Genomic DNA, 19,980 nt, shown 5'->3' on the forward strand with positions numbered 1-19,980 from the left:
TGACATAGTTCTATGCTGCTGCTTTATTAATACATCAAATTATAAGATCTAGTAGTGGCTCTAATAACTACTGAAACGTCAAAGTAATGAAAAGTATAAATGATTTTTTAAAAAGTTATCTGCAATAAATGATGGGACATGAACATGTATGTGATTTCTATCAGTGTCAAAGTCACAGGTATGGCTAATACTGCTGTGGCTCGTTTTCTACCTTCATCATCCCTAAACATGTTTAATTTCAGTTAAATGTTAGTGAAAATGAAGATGTGACTCTTCCTACCCTCCCCTATCCTACTTTATAGACCTGCAGATTGAAAATTCCTGGCCTAGAAGCAATCTTAGTTCATGAGACCCCATTTCTGCAGATCTCTGAAATCAGGAGAACCGTTTCCGATTATAGAGGATGTTTATAGGACAAATGCTGATAACTGACCAACACAGACCAGGGACTGTCTGTGTTGGCATATTTGCAGGTCATTTCAGACAGAGCCACCCCTGATGAAGTGTCAGGGCATGGCATCATGACCTTGCTCACAAATTCAAAGACATAGAGTGCAATTTAAACTGCCTTAGAGAAGAAAGAAGTCCAGGACTTCTGTAGCCTCATACCACATTTGGTGTCAGGTGGTTTTATATCCTCACGGCCGGGTGCAGTGGCTTATACCTGTAATCCCAGCACTTTGGGAGGCCAAGGTGGGAGGATCACTTGAGGTCAGGAGTTCAAGACCAGCCTGGCCAACATAGCAGAATCCCGTCTCTACTAAAAATACAAAAATTAGCCAGGTGTGGTGGTGTGCCCTGAAATCCCAGTTACTCAGGAGGCTGAGGCAAGAGGATCGCTTGAACCTGGGAGGCGGAGGTTGCAGTGAGCTGAGATGGAGCCAGTATACTCCAGCCTGGGTGACAGAGCCAGACTCTATCTTAAAAAAACAAAAAAGCAAAAAGACAAGAAAGAAGTATATCCTCACATAACCACAAAAGCCAGGATTTTGTTATGATGAGGGTTTAAAATGAGGATTTAACAACGCGGTCAAGGTGGCTCAGGTGCATTTGCGTGTGCAGCAATGTTCATCAGTGGTTGCGGGGGTGGAGGGGTGCCGGGGGGTAGGGGTGGGGCGGAATTAAGACTTGTCCTCAAGTATTAACCTAGCTGCTCTCAAGTTTTTCAGAGATACTGGTAGCAATCCTGACATGCGTGATAGCGTAGTTGATATTTCCAGAAACTGTTTCTTCACAGAGGTGCCCAATACTCTGAGGAAGTAAATTGGTTTATAATACTGAGGCTTTGTTTTCAAGGCTTTCAAGCTACACAGAGCTCAGACTTCAGAAAGTTTTCCCCAACCTTGCTAGCTAGTTCACATAGTGAGAGCTTACAAGGGAAAAAGCAAAGCCATTCTCTTTGCATCCCATGAGAGTGATCGTTTGGAGCAGAACAAAGAAACATAGAAGAATCAGAGCCCCTAGGCTGAGTTCCTCAGCATACAGAATTCAAATGGAAGCAATATCAGCCTGCACTAATCAAGCTGGCCATGCTTTTGTCAGTGAGGTCACCCTCGAACCCCTAGCCTTGTGGGAGGCTGGCAACTGAGGAAGAAGCCTGCAGACATCACCCTGCATCAAGCTTCAATGGAGACGGCTGCTTAGCATAGCAGCAGCAGCATCCAGATTGTAAGGCTTACACTAGGAAGCCTTACATGCGGCAGAAGGTCAAGCAACAGAAGGGCCTCCCTGGGACTGCCGTGGCCGCAGCACTTTCCCTTTTCATTTCTAACTGCAGTTGTTCTATTTAGGTCCTCAGGTATTGAGGAAGTAGGGTGAGGGTAGTTATGTATCTAACCACATGTGCAGATGGTGTTACTCCTTCTCTCTATCCTGTTCCTTCAACATCAAAGAGAGGACCACTGTCAGACCCAAAAATTATTTTTGGGGTGCTGTGGCATTGCAGCAGGAAGTTTGCCTTACTCATTCGAGCAGAATTCAACTCTTGTGCTCTTTTGGTCCCACATTTTTATTCAGAAAAATTTCAAACCTATAGAAAAATGGAAAGACTAGTACATTGAACACCATACACCTTTATCTAGATTTACCAATCGGTAATACTTGGCCATACTTGCTTTCTCTCTGTCTCATATGATCAAATCCCCCCTCCATCCCCCTCAAGTCATTTGACAGTAAGTGATAGACATCATGACATTTCACCCCATAAATATTTTAACCTGGATCTCTTTTTAAAATTTATTTGTAATTCGCAAGTAAAACCTGTTACATATTTATGGTGTACAACATGATGTTTTGAAGTATGTATACACTGAAATATGTAATACAATGGCTAAATCAAGTCAGGGATCTCTTACTTGTAATAACCTATCTACATTTCCTACATAACCACATACCACTACCACAAGTAAGAAAATTGACCTTCATCCTATAGAATTATATAACATATTGTCCATTTTCAAGTTTTCCCTATTTGGATCAATAATGTCTTTTATAACTGTTTTGATTGATTTACTTTCAAATCAGAATGTAATCAAGGTTAAGATGTTACATTTGGTGATTATGTTTGTCTAGTCTCTTTATCTAGAAATTATGATACTGCCTTTTTGTAGAATGCATGCTAATTCCTATAGTCTACCCCACATTCTGAATTTGTCTATTTTTGATATAATCTGACTTGCTCTTCTATGCCCTAAATTTCCTGTACACTACAAGGTGGGCTTAGACTCAGATCAAACATTTTGTCAACAATGTTTCATAGGCTGTGCTGTGTTGGGCAAAAGGGTAAATGCTTCTTGTTGTTCATGCAGTCATGCTCCTGTTAAAATGTCGTGTGCTTTGAGCTGTTGGGTGAAAGGCCAGTTCTCATGCTCATCTCCTGTCCTCTTTGCAGAATATGTGCACCATTGAAGCGGAGCTAGAGAATCTGCTGGGAGAATTCTCCATCAAGATGAAAGGTATTCTTTTCCCTGTTTAGAGAGAATAAGGAGCCATCTCTGCAGAGCTCCTTAAAGTTTGAGAGCCCATGCTATTTTTATTTTCCTTGCAAAGACGCAGTGCCACCCACTCTCAACCCTCCCCACTTTGATAGTTTACTGATGCTTCTCATGCTGAGGCTTACCTACACACACAAAAATATTATGACAGAATCTCAAACATACACAGAAGTGGAGAGAACATTATAATGAACCCCCCATAAACCCATCACCTAGATGTAATAATTAGCAAGATTTTGCCACGTTTGCTCCATCTCTTTGCTTTTGTTTTTCCTTTGATAAAAGAGAAGTCCTTTGATGAAATAAAACCCAGATATGTCAGTCTGCGGCTATACACTTCAGTATGCATCTCTTAAAGCATGGGGTTGTCATCTTACATAACCACGATGCCAAGTACTGTCACATTTTCACAGCTAACAAAAATAATAAGCCTTGGTTATTAACCCATTCCATTATCAAATTTCCCCCATTGTCTCAAAAATGCCTTGTACATTTGATTAGTTCAAATTAGGATCCAAACAAGGTCCATGCATTACAATTGGTTGTTAGGTATATCTTTTAGACTTCCTTTAATCCAAAACAAACCTCTCCCCCCCTCCACCCGCTTTTTTTTTCTACCCTTGACTTGCTGTAGAAACTATTGTACGGAATGTCCCACATTCTAGCTTGTCTGTTGGCTTCTTTGTGGTGATGTTTAAATTCTTCCTTTAGCTCCCCATGTTTCTAGCAAACTAACTATGAAATTTTATAAATTTTGGTGTTAAACCCACAGAGAATTTTTCCCCTCCCAGTGCCTTTCTGGTATTTATTCCAGAAAGGTCCAAACTAGACACATGATTGAGTTATATCACAGCATCTTCAGAACAAAAACGAAGTCTGATTTTAGAAAACAGAGCATTGCTCAGGTGTTGTCAGATTTACGGCTCAGTGGCCAAGCATGGCTGTCAAATGAGCAGCCATCACAGCAAGTCAATTTCTCTTCCGAGTTTTGGCCCATTTGACTGCAGCGAAGAGGGCTGGTGCTTATGCAATTCTGAGGTTTCTTAGCAGCTTGATCCCTGGGTTGCTAATGGGGATTTAATCACCCTCTTTCTACTTTCTGCAATTAAGGGAGTAAAGAAAGGAGACTTTTTTTGAAAGGGCTCAACAGGAGGGCTTCATTTTCCAATGAATCATCTAACTCAGGAGGGAAATTATTCTGTCAAGCACTAGGCACTGACATGTGAGAGCCTGTCTGAGAATACCTGGAATAAAAATGACCTTGACCCTCAGCTTCCCAAATGGCTGCATGCTTCTCTTCCGGCAGACCTGGTAGGGAATCAGTTTAATATTCAGTGTTAAATTTCAACACTTGCTTTGCTACTGAGTCTGGCATCTGTGCTTTTTTCCATTTTTTAGGTCCATTCTCTACATTTTTGGGTCCTCACTTGAGTCAGTGGTTCCAAAATCACTCAGGTCCATAGTCCCACACTGGGCCCTGGAATTTTTATTTTAACTTTGAGGATGATTCTATCAGCAGCCTGATCGATCCTGGAAAACAACTGCCCTGAATCAGTGTTTAGCAGAGAACCTTCCCTCTACTTCCCCCAACACTCAGACGCCACCCACACAGACTAGCACAGTCGCAGAGTCTCGCAGCCTAACGGTAATGCAAATCATGCACATCGCCTATCGCTGCTAATATTAATACGTACTGTATTTCTCCTATTTCTGATATTCAGTATTAACAAATGCATCTATTTTTGTGGGATGGTAATTTCCTGATTTTACATATGGGAAATAGGGGCCTAGAGAGGCTAAATGACTTGTCCCAGGAGTCACACATAAATTGGAGTCAGACAAGAAACTGAATTCCAGGGTTCTTTGTTCCTAATGCATTCCCACCTCTAACTCCATGTTATGAGGGAAGTTCAGAGCTGAGCAGACAACATAAACCATTGCTCAAAGAATGGTCTCCCTTATGGGCAGATCCTCTTCAACCTAGCACAGAGGCACGCACCCTGGGAGTGGGATGGGAGGAAAGGGACCACCCTCGGACCAGATCTGGAGCTTCAGGCTTGGTGGTCAGTGAGGGGATGATGCTGGAGTCCCTGCCACCTACTGGGGGACCTGGCCACCCCGCTACATCACAGCCCTGATGGGCTGATGAACTTGCTGTGGCTCCCACTCCTCCGTCTCCCCCTCTCTCTGTTGTTCTTGCTCTCCTGCCTGATCTTCCTGAGAGTCTACCTGAACACTTGGTTTCTTCCATGGGGTTTTTCAGGCCTGAAACGGAATCTCCTTCCTCATTGATAGACTCCTGTCTCCTCCACTGTCCTCATCTAACATGCAAATTCAGAAACTACATCTGTGAAGCCTTTCAAGGGTAAACGCCCCCATGGAAATCTTTCTCTTCCTCCATAAAGAGAAAGGGAAACCTTCTCATGCTGCCAAGAAATCCTATTGTCTTTGCAATCAGCTGCTTTCTCATCTGTTATTCATTCTGGTAAAAACTACTTCCAACATACATATTGACAAACTGAGAGTATGTCATAATACTCTCAGACCCAGCAACCCCCAACTTCCTTGCACCACACCCTTCCTCACTTCCCTTTTGCCCCACCCTCAACACTAGACAACAACTTTTTGGGGTAGTGATGTTAAAGAGAATAGAGCAAGTACTTACCAAGTGCCTGCTATTGGCTAGGCACTAGACTGCATTCTGATGACTGGTCCCTGGCCTTGAGTTCCACATGGTCTACCAGAGAAAAGGGACATATGAGGCTGTGCATTCTCATCCAATGGAATGAATGACCACCTGAACAACAGTGTGACCCAGTTTGCTACAGAAGCAGGAGGGGAGAGGAGGAAAAGGTTGCCACTCACCTCTCCAGGTGGGGAGGGGAGCAGGAAAGAGGAAGGCTTCCCAGTGTAATATATGGTGAACAGCACCAGAATAGCATTCACCAAACAGAGGAAAGCCTGTTCAGAGGTGACAAGTAGACCGGTGTGGCTGACGTGCTTGTCGGGAGAAGAGCTATGGAGAATTAGTTGGGTGTTGATTATAAAAATCCATGAATGCCAGGCCGAACGGAGAGCACTTAATCTGCAAACTATCAAACAGGATGGAGGTAAAGCGATGTAGTTCCTTAGAGCAAACTAGTTCTCCAAATTATTACTTGGTTCAAATGAAGTTCCAGGCAGTGTATATATCCAGTCTCTGCTGGTCCTTACAGTTTCCAGGGCAGATCAACATTCCTGAGAAGGAAGAACCACCACTGAGCTAGTAAACTTGCATTATTTATGCCTAGTCAATAAATCAGTAAGGCCTGTAATAGGAGCTCCTGACTGTATAGCTACTTGGTTGGTTGTCTTAAAGTAGGAAGTGTGAAGGGAGAAATGATGGAGAGTGTTCTGGCAGAATGGTGTCTGAGCAAAGGAAGGCAGGCAAGAGTAGGCAGCTGCTGTAACACCCTCCAAACGAGGCTGTGGAAGAGGTATTAGATCAGTAATATGTGAGTACCATGAAACATCCAAAGGTATGACCCCTGCAAGTCCCCCATGCCCACCCTCAGAGGTAACCCCCATGCTGGTTTTTTGAGTGAAAGCTAGAAAGCTTTCATTAAGCTTTCTAGATCATGCACTAGTAATCACAAACTGTTGAGAAAACTTGCAGCTTTCTCTAACCGTGAAAATGCCAGCAGGCCCCCAGACAAGAGCCTGAAAGAAACCTGGCCAGGCCTCAAAGACAGACTGTAACTGTCATTGCCCCACTGTTAGTGCTCATTCCGTGGCCAGTACCACCAGTGGCTTACACTGCAGACAGAACTTTAAGAAGCACGGCACAAAAGCTGTTTGTGCCTAGATAGTGCCGTTGTGCTACATTATTGCTACAATCAGAGGATCAGTGATGCCACTACAGCAGTTCCAAGAAATTTTGCTTAGTAACGTGGGCTGAGATGTGAAAAACACATCACTACCAAGTACCTTTCTCATATTCAGTTTTCTTCAGATATAAAATTTCTGGTAATTTTAAAGGTGGGGAAACAAACACCTTCAAAGGATTTCCCCTTTATCCACCTTTATCTAGTAACAATGCCAGATCAGTTTCTTTTCAACCAGTCTTCCACTGTAATTACATAAATAAACAGACAATAAATTAATCCTGAACTAATTTGCAGAGGTTTTGTTTTGTTTTTGAGACAAAGTCTTGCTATGTCACCCAGGCTGGAGTGCAGTGGCACCATCTCGTTCACTGCAACCTCTGCCTCCTGGGTTCAAGCGATTCTCATGCCTCAGCCTCCAGAGTAGCTGGGATTACAGATGCCCACCATCACACCTGGCTAATTTTTGTATTTTTAGTAGAGACAGGGTTTCTCCATGTTGGCCAGGCTAGTCACGAACTCCTGACGTCAGGTGATCCGCCCACCTCAGCCTCCCAAAGTGCTGGGATTACAGGTGTGAGCCACCGCGCCTGGCCAATTTGCAGAGGTTTTTAAAGAGTACTTTGGATTGTATTAGAATTAGCATGTCCAGTTTAGGATTTGCAAAAGCCAGTCGATTGTACTTTCTTTCAGAAGTATTTTTTTAAAAGACTAACTAAATGCTCCAGAAAATTATTAGTGGAATATAAACTTCTTCAATTCTGCTCTTATTTCAGTAAGTCTTTTTAAGTGGCTTGTTGTGTTCTAATTATTAGTGAAAGCTGTTCTTAAATGTACTGGCTCCACGGGCAGGAAGGCACGGACGAGCTGGTGAGTTGCTGCCACCTACTGACAAGTGATGGTAACAGCACGTGTTTTTTTTTAAGCATCCGGGGACCTTTTTTGCTGTCAGCTTACCCATGCAATGTCCATCAGTCAGGTGAAAGTAGAAGCATTCATTTAAGACTCTCAACTTAATTGAGTTTTTTGCTTTGTTTTGTTTTTTGAGTCGAGGGTCTCGCTCTGTCACACAGGCTGGTGGAGTTCAGTGGCTCACTGCTGCCTCAAACTCCTAACCTCAAGCAATCCTCCTGCCTCAACCTCCTGAGTAACTGGGACCATGGGCGCACGCCACCATGACTGGCTAATTTTTAAGTTTTTTGTAGAGATAGGGTCTCACTATGTTGCCCAGGTTGGTCTCAAACTCCTGGGCTCAAGTGATACTACTGCCTTGATGTCCCAGAGCACTGGGATCACAGGTGTGAGCCACCATGCCTGGCCAAGAATCTCCAGCGTACTAACAGGGCTATTCATAGAAGGCAAAACACATTGTGTGATACCACCCACAGCATCTTTATATGGGTAAAATCACGTTTAAATAAATATATAAACAAACTTTGTGTTATAAATAGTGTTATAAATGGCAAAGGTTATAAATAGCAACTCAAGGAGGCTGAGGTACTAAGGGACCCATTTGTCATATGGACATCTTTGTGTGGGAACAGTCTAGGACTCACAGCTGTTTCTGGACCAGCTCATCAAAATTATTTCCTCGGACTGCCTCTAAAAAGTCACTGGGTAAACAGGGAGGAACTGTTCGTGTCTTCTTCAATCTTGACGTAAACACTTTGAAAGTAGTATCTTCCTGTTTTTTTAAAACATTGAGAAATATAACCAAAAAATTAAAATCATATATAATCATTCCACCCAGTGCTAAGCTTTTATTAAAATTATTAAAATATCCAACCAACTTTTCTGTGTGTACACACTGCCTGCCAAGGTGTGTGATCTTTTTTACATCTTTTTTCTGTATTACAAAATATATGATCTTTTTAAAAATCAAATAAAAATTATCACTTAATGACAAAAATTTAACTTTCTCCTTAATTCTACCCTACCAGAGATCATTATTTTTTAACAGTTTGGTATGGTTTTCTAGACTTTCTTCCCCAGGGATCCATTTATATATAGCCAAGGTTATACTCTATGTAAGGCTTTGTGTCCTTCCTTTTTTTTTTTTTTTTTTGAGACGGAGTCTCACTCTGTTGCCAGGCTGTAGTGCAGTGGTGTGATCTCGGCTCACTGCAACCCCCGCCACCCAAGTTCAAGTGACTATCCTGCCTCAGCCTCCCAAATAGCTGGGACTACAGGTACCCACCACCACACCCAGCTAATTTTTGTATTTTTAGTAGAGACGGGGTTTCACCATGTTGGCCAGGATGGTCTCAATCTCTTGACCTCGTGATCCACCTGCCTCGGCCTCCCAAAGTGCTGGGATTACAGGTGTGAGCCACCGCACCCAGCTACCTTTTTTCTTTTTATACTTAATATTACATTATAAATCTTGCCTTTAACTAAAAGTTCACTACAAATATTTGTACTGAATTCTTTGCTTGTGTTTTTGGATTTTTTCTGAGATGAAGTCTCGCTCTGTCATGTAGGCTTGAGTGCAGTGGCGTGATCTCTGCTCACTGCAACCTCTGCCTCCAGGGTTCAAGCGATTCTCCTGCCTCAGCCCCTGAAAAGCTAGGATTACAGGCGAGCACCACCCCGCCAGGCTAGTTTTTGTATTTTTAGTAGAGACAGGGTTTCTCCATGTTGGCCAGGCTGACCTGGAACTCCTGACCTCAGATGATCTGCCCACCTCAGCCTCCTAAAGTGCTGGGATTACAGGCGTGAGCTACCACATCCAGCCTGTACTGAATTCTTAACTGGAAATCTTATAAGACTTTATTTTTTTCCTTCAAAAAATTTTTAAAGGATAAAGATTTTTACCCATTTTTATTAAATTTGTTTGGTTCCTTGAATAAAACTTTTAGTCTTTAGGCCCCAGCGAACGTAAAGGGCTTTGCTTTGTGATTGGCACGAAAACAACTTAACAGCTGACTAAAGCCAGAAACAACTGATTAAAGTAAAGCTGGGTCACTGACAAGCCTCTGTTGATGAGATTAGTTTCCTCATTTGCTATGCACATGTGACTAGCACACCTTCCTCCTCACACCTTTATTCATGCTTGACACAGTAGACATTCAAGAAACATTGTTGAATACACACATGTCATTCACTCAGCCTGGAAGTGTCTGTACACCCATGTCCTCATTTTACTGTGGTGAAACTTTGTTATTCAAATGCTGCTTTCTTCTATAAAACTATTCTACATTAAATAAGATAGTCTCTGTTTTTTTATTTTAATTATATAGTAATACATTCTCATAAAAATACAGAAAAAAGCAAAGATCTCCTTCTGTCTCTCCACTGCTGTTTCCCTCCCTGATGCATATCAGTTTACTGTGTGTTTTCTTTTTCTCTTCTCTTCTCTTCTCTTCTCTTTCCTTTTTGAGACAGAGTCTCACTCTGTTACCGAGGCTGGAGTGCGCTAGTGTAATCACGGCTCACTATAGCCTAGACCTCCTGGGCTCAAGCGATCCTCCCACCTCAGCCTCCGAGCAGCTGGGACTGCAGACATGCACCACCACACCTGGCTAATTTTCTTTTCTTTTTAGTAGAGATGAGGTCTCACTATGTTGCCCAGGCTTGTCTTGAACTCCTGAGCTCAAGTCATCCTCCTGCCTTGGCCTCCCAAAGTGCTAGGATTATAGGAGGGAGCCAATATGCCAGCCTTGTGTCTTTTCATATAGATTACATCTTTCATTAAATAGTAGATGGCATGTACTCAATAAATAGTATTATCCCACTCTTGGATATATCATCATTACCACGTATTAAGGACCTACTATGTGTAAGATGCCATCTGTTGTTGTTACAAACAATTCTATGAAGTGGACACTGTTATCCTATGTTAAAGATGAAGAAACTTGGGTTAAGTAAATTTTCTAGAGTAGGATAGCCAGTAGACAAACAAATTAACCTCAGGTGTATGTAACTCCATCTTACTGTCTGCAAGTCTTTGTCTGTTTCATTTCTGTGGGCTTGAACCGTATTTTGTTCTATATCATGGAGATCCATATAATCTTTAATTTCCAAATTATTACCCCAATGCCTAGCATAGAGCCTTACATACAGCAGACTCTCAGTAAATATCTACAAAAGGAAAGAAAAAGACTGGACAAACCCAGTATTCCTGAGATGGCCTCAGATGGTGACCATCTAGTCCGATAAGATTTGTTTTTGCTGCTGCACCAGAGAGAGATCTCAAATTGAGCAGATCCAGTTAGACGTGACTTGCTGGATGGCACAGTAGAAGTCCCATCTTTCTTTTGGGGGTGTATCATTTGGTTGGTTGGATTGATTTTGTTTTCTTAATCCCTAGCTTTGTGTAAGTAATAATCCATTTTCAGGGATTTCATAACAGCAAATTGTATCATTATACCAGATAAAAAGGATAAAGAAAACATCAGAATGAGTAAATTGGAGGGCAGCAAGGGAAATAACTGCATGGAATCTTAACTCAAATGGGAGGCACCTAAAAATTACACATTTTAGGACAGAAGGGAAAATAGGAGACCAGATTATCTTCATGGGAATATGTTGGATAAATATATAAATCTTTCTGGCCCTAATACCCTAACCCTGGAATCTGCTTGGATCTTAAATCAGCCCAAGATGTACTGAGCTCTAGCTCCCCCTCTGGCCCAGCCTCCCCTACCTTGGAAACCACCTCTTCCATCACTTCATCCAGGAATGTCTTCTTTACCTGTGATAGAAGGAACTCCCCCAAAACAGTTGTTCCCCAGGAATGGCCCCAAAAAGTGTTATGTGAGTTTGCACAAAGTTCTGACACTTCACCTGAATTCTTTTCAACATGCCAGTATGTGTCTATAGAGAGGGGAAATAATGTTCTACACCTCACTTTCCAATTGCTTGGTTCCAGGTCTGGCTGGATTTGCGCGCCTCTGTCCTGGAGATCAATATGAAGTAAGTATTGCCTTGGTCTGGGTGCTGGAATTACGGACCTGAAGGGTAGGGGCCAGTTGTCATGTCATTTTGCTTCTCAAGTTGTCTTTTTTTTTTTTAATTTTTCATTTTGAAAAACATTTTAAGCCAATGAGAAAGTCTGGAAACGGGTACAGGACTTCCCATAAACCCTTCATCTAGATTCACCACTTTGTAACATTATGCCACATTTGCTCTGTCATCATCATTATTGCTGTCATTGTTACTATTATTTTGCTGAACCATTTTATTTATTTTTATTTATTTATTTTTGAGATGGAGTCTCACTCTGTTGCCCAGGCTGGAGTGCAGTGGCATGATCTCAACTCACTGCATCCTCTGCCTCCTGGGTTCAAGCGATTCTCCTGCCTCAGCCTCCAGAGTAGCTGGAACTACAGGCGCCCGCCACCACACCTGGCTAATTTTTTGTGTGTTTTTAGTAGAGATGGGGTTTTACCATGTTGGCCAGGCTGGTCTCAAACTCCTGACCTCAAGCAATCCCCCCGCCTTGGCCTCCCAAAGAGCTGGGATTACAGGTGTGAGCCACCGCGCCTGGCCCCTGAACCATTTTAGAGCAAGATGCAAACGCCAGGACTCTTTATCCCTAAATTCTTCTTCTAAGAATGGAAGGACATTCTCTCATATAGGCATTACTAAGCCCTCAACACCAGTGAGTTTAAGATTGGCTCTTCAGCTAACGTCACCTGGAATTAGTCTATGTTCATATTTTGCCAGATGTTCCAATATTGTACTAGGTAAGCAGGGTTTGTTGTTTTTTTTCCTGATCCAAGAGCCAATCCAGGATCATGGCTGATCATAAGTACCATGACTGAAGAAAAATAACATCTAGATCTTTCTTTGTAAAAATGTGCTCCAAAAAGTAAAAATAGGCTTTGTTCCTTTCCCTCTTCAAAAGGAAACTTACATAACCATTTCATCTGACATCTCCTCCAAAACCCTCTGTACTCATACCTCTTAAAGCAGGGGTGAGGGTATATCTTCCCTTAAACATTAAAGCAGTCTGACCAAGGAAATATTGTACACCTTCCCCCAAGAGTACGTTGGATTTCAAAGTTCTTGCCAGCTCCATCTCCCTATCCAGAATAAGGATGTCTTTATTTCTTGCCTAAGAGGGTTTTAGCTGATACTTACTCCTCTCGCTAAAGGAGCTGGGTTGTGTGAAGAATTAATCCCAGTAGCTGCTCTATTGAAGCAGAACTAACAAGAGAGAGAACTGCTTGGCATGAGTGAGCAGAAGGGCACCATGCAGTGACCTTTTACTACAGAAAACCTGTACCCCCTGTGTCTCAGACAGGCAGAACTTACTGTGCTTTAAAAGTCTTGGGCCAGGCATGGTGGCTATTGCCTGTAATCCTAGCACTTTAGGAGGCCAAGGCAAGTAGATCACCTGAGGTCAGGAGTTCGAGATACCAGCCTAGCCAACATGGTGAAACCTCGTCTCTACTAAAAATACAAAAATGAGCTGGGCATGGTGGCACATGCTTGTAGTCCCAGCTACTTGGGAGGCTGAGGCAGGAGAATCGCTTGAACCCTGGAGGCGGAGGTTGCAGTGAGCCAAGATCATGTCATTGCACTCCAGCCTGGGCAACAGAGCGAGACTCCATCTCAAAAGGAAAGAAAAAAAGTCTCTTCCCCACTCATCCCCAGCTCCACCCACACCCAAGAGTAAGGGGGTGGAGGGAGAGTGAGGGAGAAGGGGAGGGCGGCAGTGGCGTTAGTTCTGTCTCCTTTTGATCTTGGTGTTCTGGTGGAGAAGGGGGCATGGCAAGACATGAAGGCCCTTGGATGTCTCCTCTCCAGATTTTCATGAAGTATGGCCGGCAGCGGTGGAAACTAAAAGGCAAAATAGAAGTAAATGGCAAGCAGAGCTGGGATGGAGAAGAAACAGTTTTTCTGCCCCTGATAGTTGGGTTCATCTCCATCAAGGTACAGTGTTGTCATTGCCTGTTGTCTTTCATGGTGCCACAGCTGGATGATCTATTGGTGGGGCCTTTACCCGGGACCCCTGCCTGTCACCCCTCCATCCCACGGAGTTCTCTGCACTACAAGTCCATTACAAAGACTGTTGCTCTCACATCAGAATAGGTAAAGTCAATCTAAGATACACTTTTGAAATATCCATCTCTGGCCAGGCGTAGTGTAGTGGCTCACACCTGTAATCCCAGCACTTTGGGAGGCTGAGGTGAGTGGATCACGTGAGCCCAGGAGTTGGAGACCAGCCTGGCCAACATGGCAAAACCCCATCTCTACAAAAGTACAAAAATTAGCCAGATGTGGTACGTGTGCCTGTAGTCCCAGCTACTTGGGAGTCTGAGGTGGGAAGATCACCTGAGCCCAGGAGGTCAAGGCTGCAGTGAGCCATGATCACACTACTGCACTATAGCCTGGATGACAGAGAGAGACCCTGTCTCCAAAAAGAAAAAACAAAATCCACTTCCAATTTCAGATATGATTCTGAAAGAAATGACCAACCTAGCTCAGTAAAAAAAATGACACGTTATCCTACCTTTCTCCTCTGCTGTGATGTAAGGCCTTTCCCCTCCCACTCTCTCTGCTAGGTCACGGAGCTCAAAGGGCTGGCAACTCACATCCTGGTAGGTAGTGTGACCTGTGAGACCAAAGAGCTGTTTGCAGCCCGACCTCAGGTGGTGGCTGTCGACATCAATGACCTTGGCACCATCAAACTGAACCTGGAAATCACCTGGTGGTAAGTGCCTCTTCCTCTTTTATCTCTTCATATAGGAATATCTGATACGGGCTAGTGCTATTCAAAGCTGGTGCATGGACCATCTGCATCACCAGGGAGCTTGTTAAAAAAGCAGAATCTTGGGCCCCACCCCGGAACTACTGTGGCAGAATTGCTCAGGCCCCAGAATCTGTTTAACAAACTCCCCGGGTGAGGTGCACGCGTGTTAAAGTTGGAGAAGCCTGGATCATATCACCAATCGCCTCTTCTACTTTCTATTTTAAAATATTTTTTCTGTCACCTTCCTTCCCTCTCTACCTTTCAATATATAAGAGAATATGTCCTCTCAAGTAAACTAATTTGAAAGAAAATATCTGTCCAATAGGAGGTACTTTGACCTCAGAAAAATCCTGATTCTCACTATGATGCTTTAAATGCTTATTCCTCTTTATCGCATAAATTCATGCTGCTCTGGAAAATTATGAGCATCCTTAGTTCCTCTGCACTGTATTTACTGAAATAGAACATCCCCAAAGGGCAAGAGAGATCTTTTTTCAAAACAATGAACTTAGAAATGGTTTTCCAAAGTCACCCAGTGAGAAAGGTCATGATAAGTTATTAACACCAGTAGCGCCGGGCGCGATGGCTCACACCTGTAATCCCAGCACTTTGGGAGGCCAAGGAAGGTGGATCGCCTGAGGTCAGGAGTTCGAGACGAGCCCGGCCAACATAGTGAAACCCCGTCTCTACTAAAAATACAAAAATTAGCCGGGCATTGTGGCAGGCACCTGTAATGCCAGCTACTCGGGCGGCTGAGGCAAGAGAATCGCTTGAACCGGGAGGCAGAGGTTGCAGTGAGCTGAGATCGTGCCATTGCACTCCAGCCTGGGCAACAAGAGGGAAACTCCATCTCAAAAACAAACAAACAAACAAAAAAAAAAAAACAAAAAGAAACCCCCACTAGTAGTTCACAATGTTTAATGTAATGCCCCTGGTATATTGCTGAGTTGACGTGTTGAGTATTCATGCTCAGGGTCTCATTTACAATATAGAAAGCCAGGTGTGGAAGCAGCAAAGACACTCTTGCCTCGTCATCATCAGCACACGTTACCCAGCCCTTCCCTCCCCACAATCTGCAGTCATTGACGTCTCACATGCAAGATCATTCTTCTTGCTGGATGAATCAGGTGCCATGATATTGAATGGCATCATTGTGAACAGACTGTTATTCTCTTCCCACACAAGAGGCTCTGTGTCAACTGAAATGAATGGGATTCTATTTTTGAGTGTTTTCTTTAGAACAGAACAATAGTCTGTCGATGTCTTATACCATTAAGGTATCTAGCCCCACAAAGTTCAGATAATTTTTATAGACTTTTCAACATCTTGTTTTGTCGAAGCAAGCATTCATAAGTTTGTGTTTCTAATGTTGGTGAGGAACGGGTGTATCTAAGTGTATAGATAAATTGTGCTTAGAGCTGTGATAATATTCTGGGGTCCCTTGGGTGAGTCTAGACTCAGTTTTCCGCTCCACTTTTCTTTTATCCAGGTTTATCTTCTGCAAACCAATGTAGCTAAAACCAGCCCAGTTCCCACAGGTTGAGTTTACTTTTATGTAATGAGGTACTCTCTCAGCCTGTGGTCTGTTGATGATAGGTGATTTTACCAAATGTGCATACATGGGGTCCTGTTGTTTTGCAGTCCATTTGACGTGGAGGACATGACCGCATCCTCAGGCGCTGGGAACAAGGCGGCAGCCCTTCAGAGGAGAATGTCCATGTACAGCCAGGGTACCCCGGAAACGCCCACCTTCAAAGACCACTCCTTCTTTGTAAGTTCAGTGTAATTTCCCGAGTAGAATCAGTGCACCTGAGCCAGTGCTTGCACCCAGCATTTGAAATGCTTGAGAGACAGTGCTGGGAGTTCTCAGTAATTCTATCAGAGGTGGTAAGCCTCCTGTTTTTCCTCTCTCCTTGCCCACCTTACCTATTGCTGTGATGCTAACATGTAGATTTTTCTGAACATTCTCTAAGATCAGCCTTTTAAAGAAGTTGATATAAATAATAGCCGCTTGTTTTAATCAAAAATGCTCGCTAAAAAGCTAACAAAACATAGTAACCTGATTCTTCCCACTAACTCCCCCATCTTGCTTTCACTTCTGAAGAGGTGGCTGCATCCTTCCCCAGACAAGCCAAGGCGGCTGTCTGTCTTGAGTGCCTTGCAAGACACTTTCTTTGCCAAGCTGCACCGCAGCCGCTCCTTCAGTGACCTGCCCTCCCTCAGGCCGAGTCCCAAGGCCGTGCTAGAGCTCTATGTGAGTGTGGCCTGCCGGGTATGGAGTGCTTGACTTCGGGGGGGCTTGTGGCATGTGTGACTCAGCATGTCTCTTGTTTTATCTTCTCTGTCTTGCTCACTGGGTAATAGTTACAGCTGTACTGTCCTTGGGATGGGAAACTTGGTTGTGCATGTAACTTTGATAGAGACACAGTTTGTCCTTCTCTTCTAATAATCCCGTTTTTGTGCTGTGATTTTTCTCCATTGTGGCAAAGATATCCATGGTAACAAGATTTTAAACAAGTTTAAGCCTTTCAAAAACTGGCATTCAGCCCAGCATGGCGGCTCACACCTGTAATCCCAGCACTTTGGGAGGCTGAGGTGGGTGGATCACTTCAGCTCAGGCGTTCAAGACCAGCCTGGCCAACATAGTCAAACCCTGCCTCTGCTAAAAATACAAAAAGTAGCCGGGAGTGGAGGCATGTGCCTGTAGTCCCAGCTACTTGGGAGGCTGAGGTGAGAAGATCACTTGAACCCAGGAGGCAGAGGTTGCAGTGAGCCGAGATGGTGCCCTTGCACTCCAGTCTGGGCAACAGCAAACTCCATCTCAAAAACAAAAACAAAAAAAATTGGCATTCAAGGAACTCAGAAGGATTTCAATGAGTTTTACTAGAGCTACTTCTATTTGAAAGCTTCTCCGTCTTAGTTTATTATAATGTTTGTTAATTTTATAACACTTTGACAAAAAGAAATCCTTAATTCACAGTCAGGAATACAGTAAGTATTATGTAGTATACATTATGTCATGAGAGGATACACACTACACACATGCATGCACACGCACATGCATGGAACATCCTGCTCTTCACAGACGTATAAAAGGAAGCTTTGAGTGTCAGCAGAGGAAAGGATTAAAAGTCTTCGAGTTAATAATAATAATAGTTGCATCTTTTTCATTGAATTAAAAAATGCAGGTGAAGGCTGAACATGGTGGCTCACACCTATAATCCCAGCACCTTGTGAGGCCAAGGCAGGTGGATTGCTTGAGCCCAGGAGTTCAAGACCAGCCTGGGCAACAAAGTGAGACCCTGTCTCTACAAAAAATTTAAAAATTACCCTGGTGTGGTTGTACATACCTGTGGTCCCAGCTACCCAGGAGACTGAAGCAGGATGATCATTAAAGCCCAGGAGGTTGAGGCTGCAGTGAGTTATTGCATGACTGCAGTCCAGTCTGGAAAGCAGAGCAAGACCTTGTCTCAAAAGGCAGGTGAAAAGGACCAGGCTAAACTCTGGTGGACTTTTATTTTTTTATCTTTTATTTTTTTTTTTGAGACAGTCTCGCTCCGTCGCCCAGGCTGGAGTGCAGTGGCCGGATCTCAGCTTGCTGCAAGCTCCGCCTCCCGGGTTTACACCATTCTCCTGCCTCAGCCTCCCGAGTAGCTGGGACTACAGACACCCGCCACCTCGCCCGGCTAGTTTTCTGTATTTTTTAGTAGAGACGGGGTTTCACCGTGTTAGCCAGGATGGTCTCGATCTCCTGACCTCGTGATCCGCCCGTCTCGGCCTCCCAAAGTGCTGGGATTACAGGCTTGAGCCACCGCGCCCGGCCCTCTGGTGGACTTTTAAAGGAAAATGAAAAGAATATATGGGGGAAATATACACGAAAACATGAACCAAAACACAAAGAGCTAACACAGCTGTACACGCAACCATTACCATAACATGTATATTCATGCTCATGTGCTACAGGTTGAGGGTTGTGGGTGAGAGTTGGTAGAGGTTTCATGTCATAATTTAAATAAGAACAATGTTAGAAAACAACTGGATGATTTTCCTGATAAAGCCTTTTAGATAAACGCAAAGGTCCTCAGAGCGGCTGTTCCCATCTCCCTACAGCCCACCACAAGCCCATCTCACTTTTCCACTCTCTGTCCTCTGCTGGGGCCCCTTGGAGCTTCTCAGTGTCCTCAAAATGCACCACCTCTTTTCAGGAGCTCATGTCTTCGCATGTTGTTCCTTCTAGAATGCACTTCCTCTGGTGCCTGCCCCCTACCTCACCATCCTCCACATTAAGCTCCAGGACTGGCTCTTTCTCAGGCAGCAGCCACCCCCTTATTGGGGCCCTTCCCTCATGATGTCATCCCTCAGTTACAGCATGCACACCATTGTACTGTTGCGTGCTCATTGTTAGGCTCGTCCCCTTGGTAGACTGCAAGTCCCCTTGGGCAGGGCATCTCGATTTATTCTCACCAAATATTTGCCACTTAAGTAGGTGGAAGTTGGGCTTGAGTCTTGGAGTCTCAAGAGAAATGGCTGGGAAGGACTTTGGAATTGGAATAAGAATCCTGACAACCCAGTCTCTCCGCCATACCCAGTGTCTCCCACCTCCCTCGGTGCTGCCATGAGATGTGTGCACAGATCAGATGAGGCTCAGTGGGACCATGTGGAGTACCCACAGGTTCTAGAAGCCTAAGGGACCCCCATGGATGAGGTCTAAGGAGAAGGGTCCAGGCATCCCTCATCCCTCCCCTAAAAGATTCCTTTTATCTTTCCTAGAGACATAAGGTGTATATGAGGTGGGGGGTGCAAATACTCGAGGGAAGAAACTGAAATACACAAGCTGGGAGGGGAGGAAGAGGAGCACCAGAGCCCAACACCCCAACAACATTGTGGACCACAGCTCAGTAATCACTCACAGAGTAAAACATCCTCAGTTTTGGAGGTAAAGAGACTGAGCTTGTAGAGGTTACTCAAGTGTCCAGTGACACATCATTTTACTCGCCTGCAGTTAAAGTAAATCGCCTTCCAACCATGCTACAACAATGGACAGTTTGGGTGGAACGAACTGCATGTGTCAGGATCTCATGGCCTCAGATGCAGCAGCAATGGGACCAGGGAGCCAGCTGGAGGAGGACGGGGAGCCTTTATCTTCCCGTCTGCTCCTCACTGCATTTGCTGTAACATTTTTATTCGCTGGGCTTATTCCCAGCAAATTTTGAGAATTTGTCAATTTCTATATAATTAAAACAATTATTAGCATAATACTTACCATTTATTTACTTTAAAAACCGAATCTGGGATCTGAGAAAATTAACCATTTTGGGCCAGGTGTGGTGGCTCACGCCTGTAATCCCAGCACTTTGGGAGACTGAGGCAGGCGGATCACCTGAGGTCAGGAGTTTGGGATCACCCTGACCAACATGGTGAAACC

At 43.9% G+C, this 19,980-nt stretch overlaps 1 protein-coding gene across 10 annotated transcripts in view; it reads left to right on the forward strand.

Moving 5' to 3' along the window:
* RIPOR2 (RHO family interacting cell polarization regulator 2) overlaps positions 1–19,980 on the forward strand; it is a 248,951-nt gene that overhangs the window by 187,314 nt on the left and 41,657 nt on the right. For 7 of the 10 annotated variants that reach the window (XM_071097517.1, XM_071097514.1, XM_011742698.3 and 4 more), the window contains 5 exons: positions 2,891–2,954; positions 11,727–11,770; positions 13,610–13,735; positions 14,368–14,516; positions 16,197–16,326. In XM_071097517.1, the coding sequence (XP_070953618.1) occupies positions 2,891–2,954; positions 11,727–11,770; positions 13,610–13,735; positions 14,368–14,516; positions 16,197–16,326 (513 nt within the window). Of the gene's footprint in view, positions 1–2,890; positions 2,955–11,726; positions 11,771–13,609; positions 13,736–14,367; positions 14,517–16,196; positions 16,327–16,659; positions 16,810–19,980 lie in introns of all 10 variants that reach the window. The other 3 variants (XM_071097513.1, XM_071097512.1, XM_071097515.1) reach the window with 1 other exon arrangement.

This window comes from Macaca nemestrina, chromosome 5 (genome assembly GCF_043159975.1).
Source record: "Macaca nemestrina isolate mMacNem1 chromosome 5, mMacNem.hap1, whole genome shotgun sequence".
Lineage (NCBI taxonomy): Eukaryota > Metazoa > Chordata > Mammalia > Primates > Cercopithecidae > Macaca > Macaca nemestrina.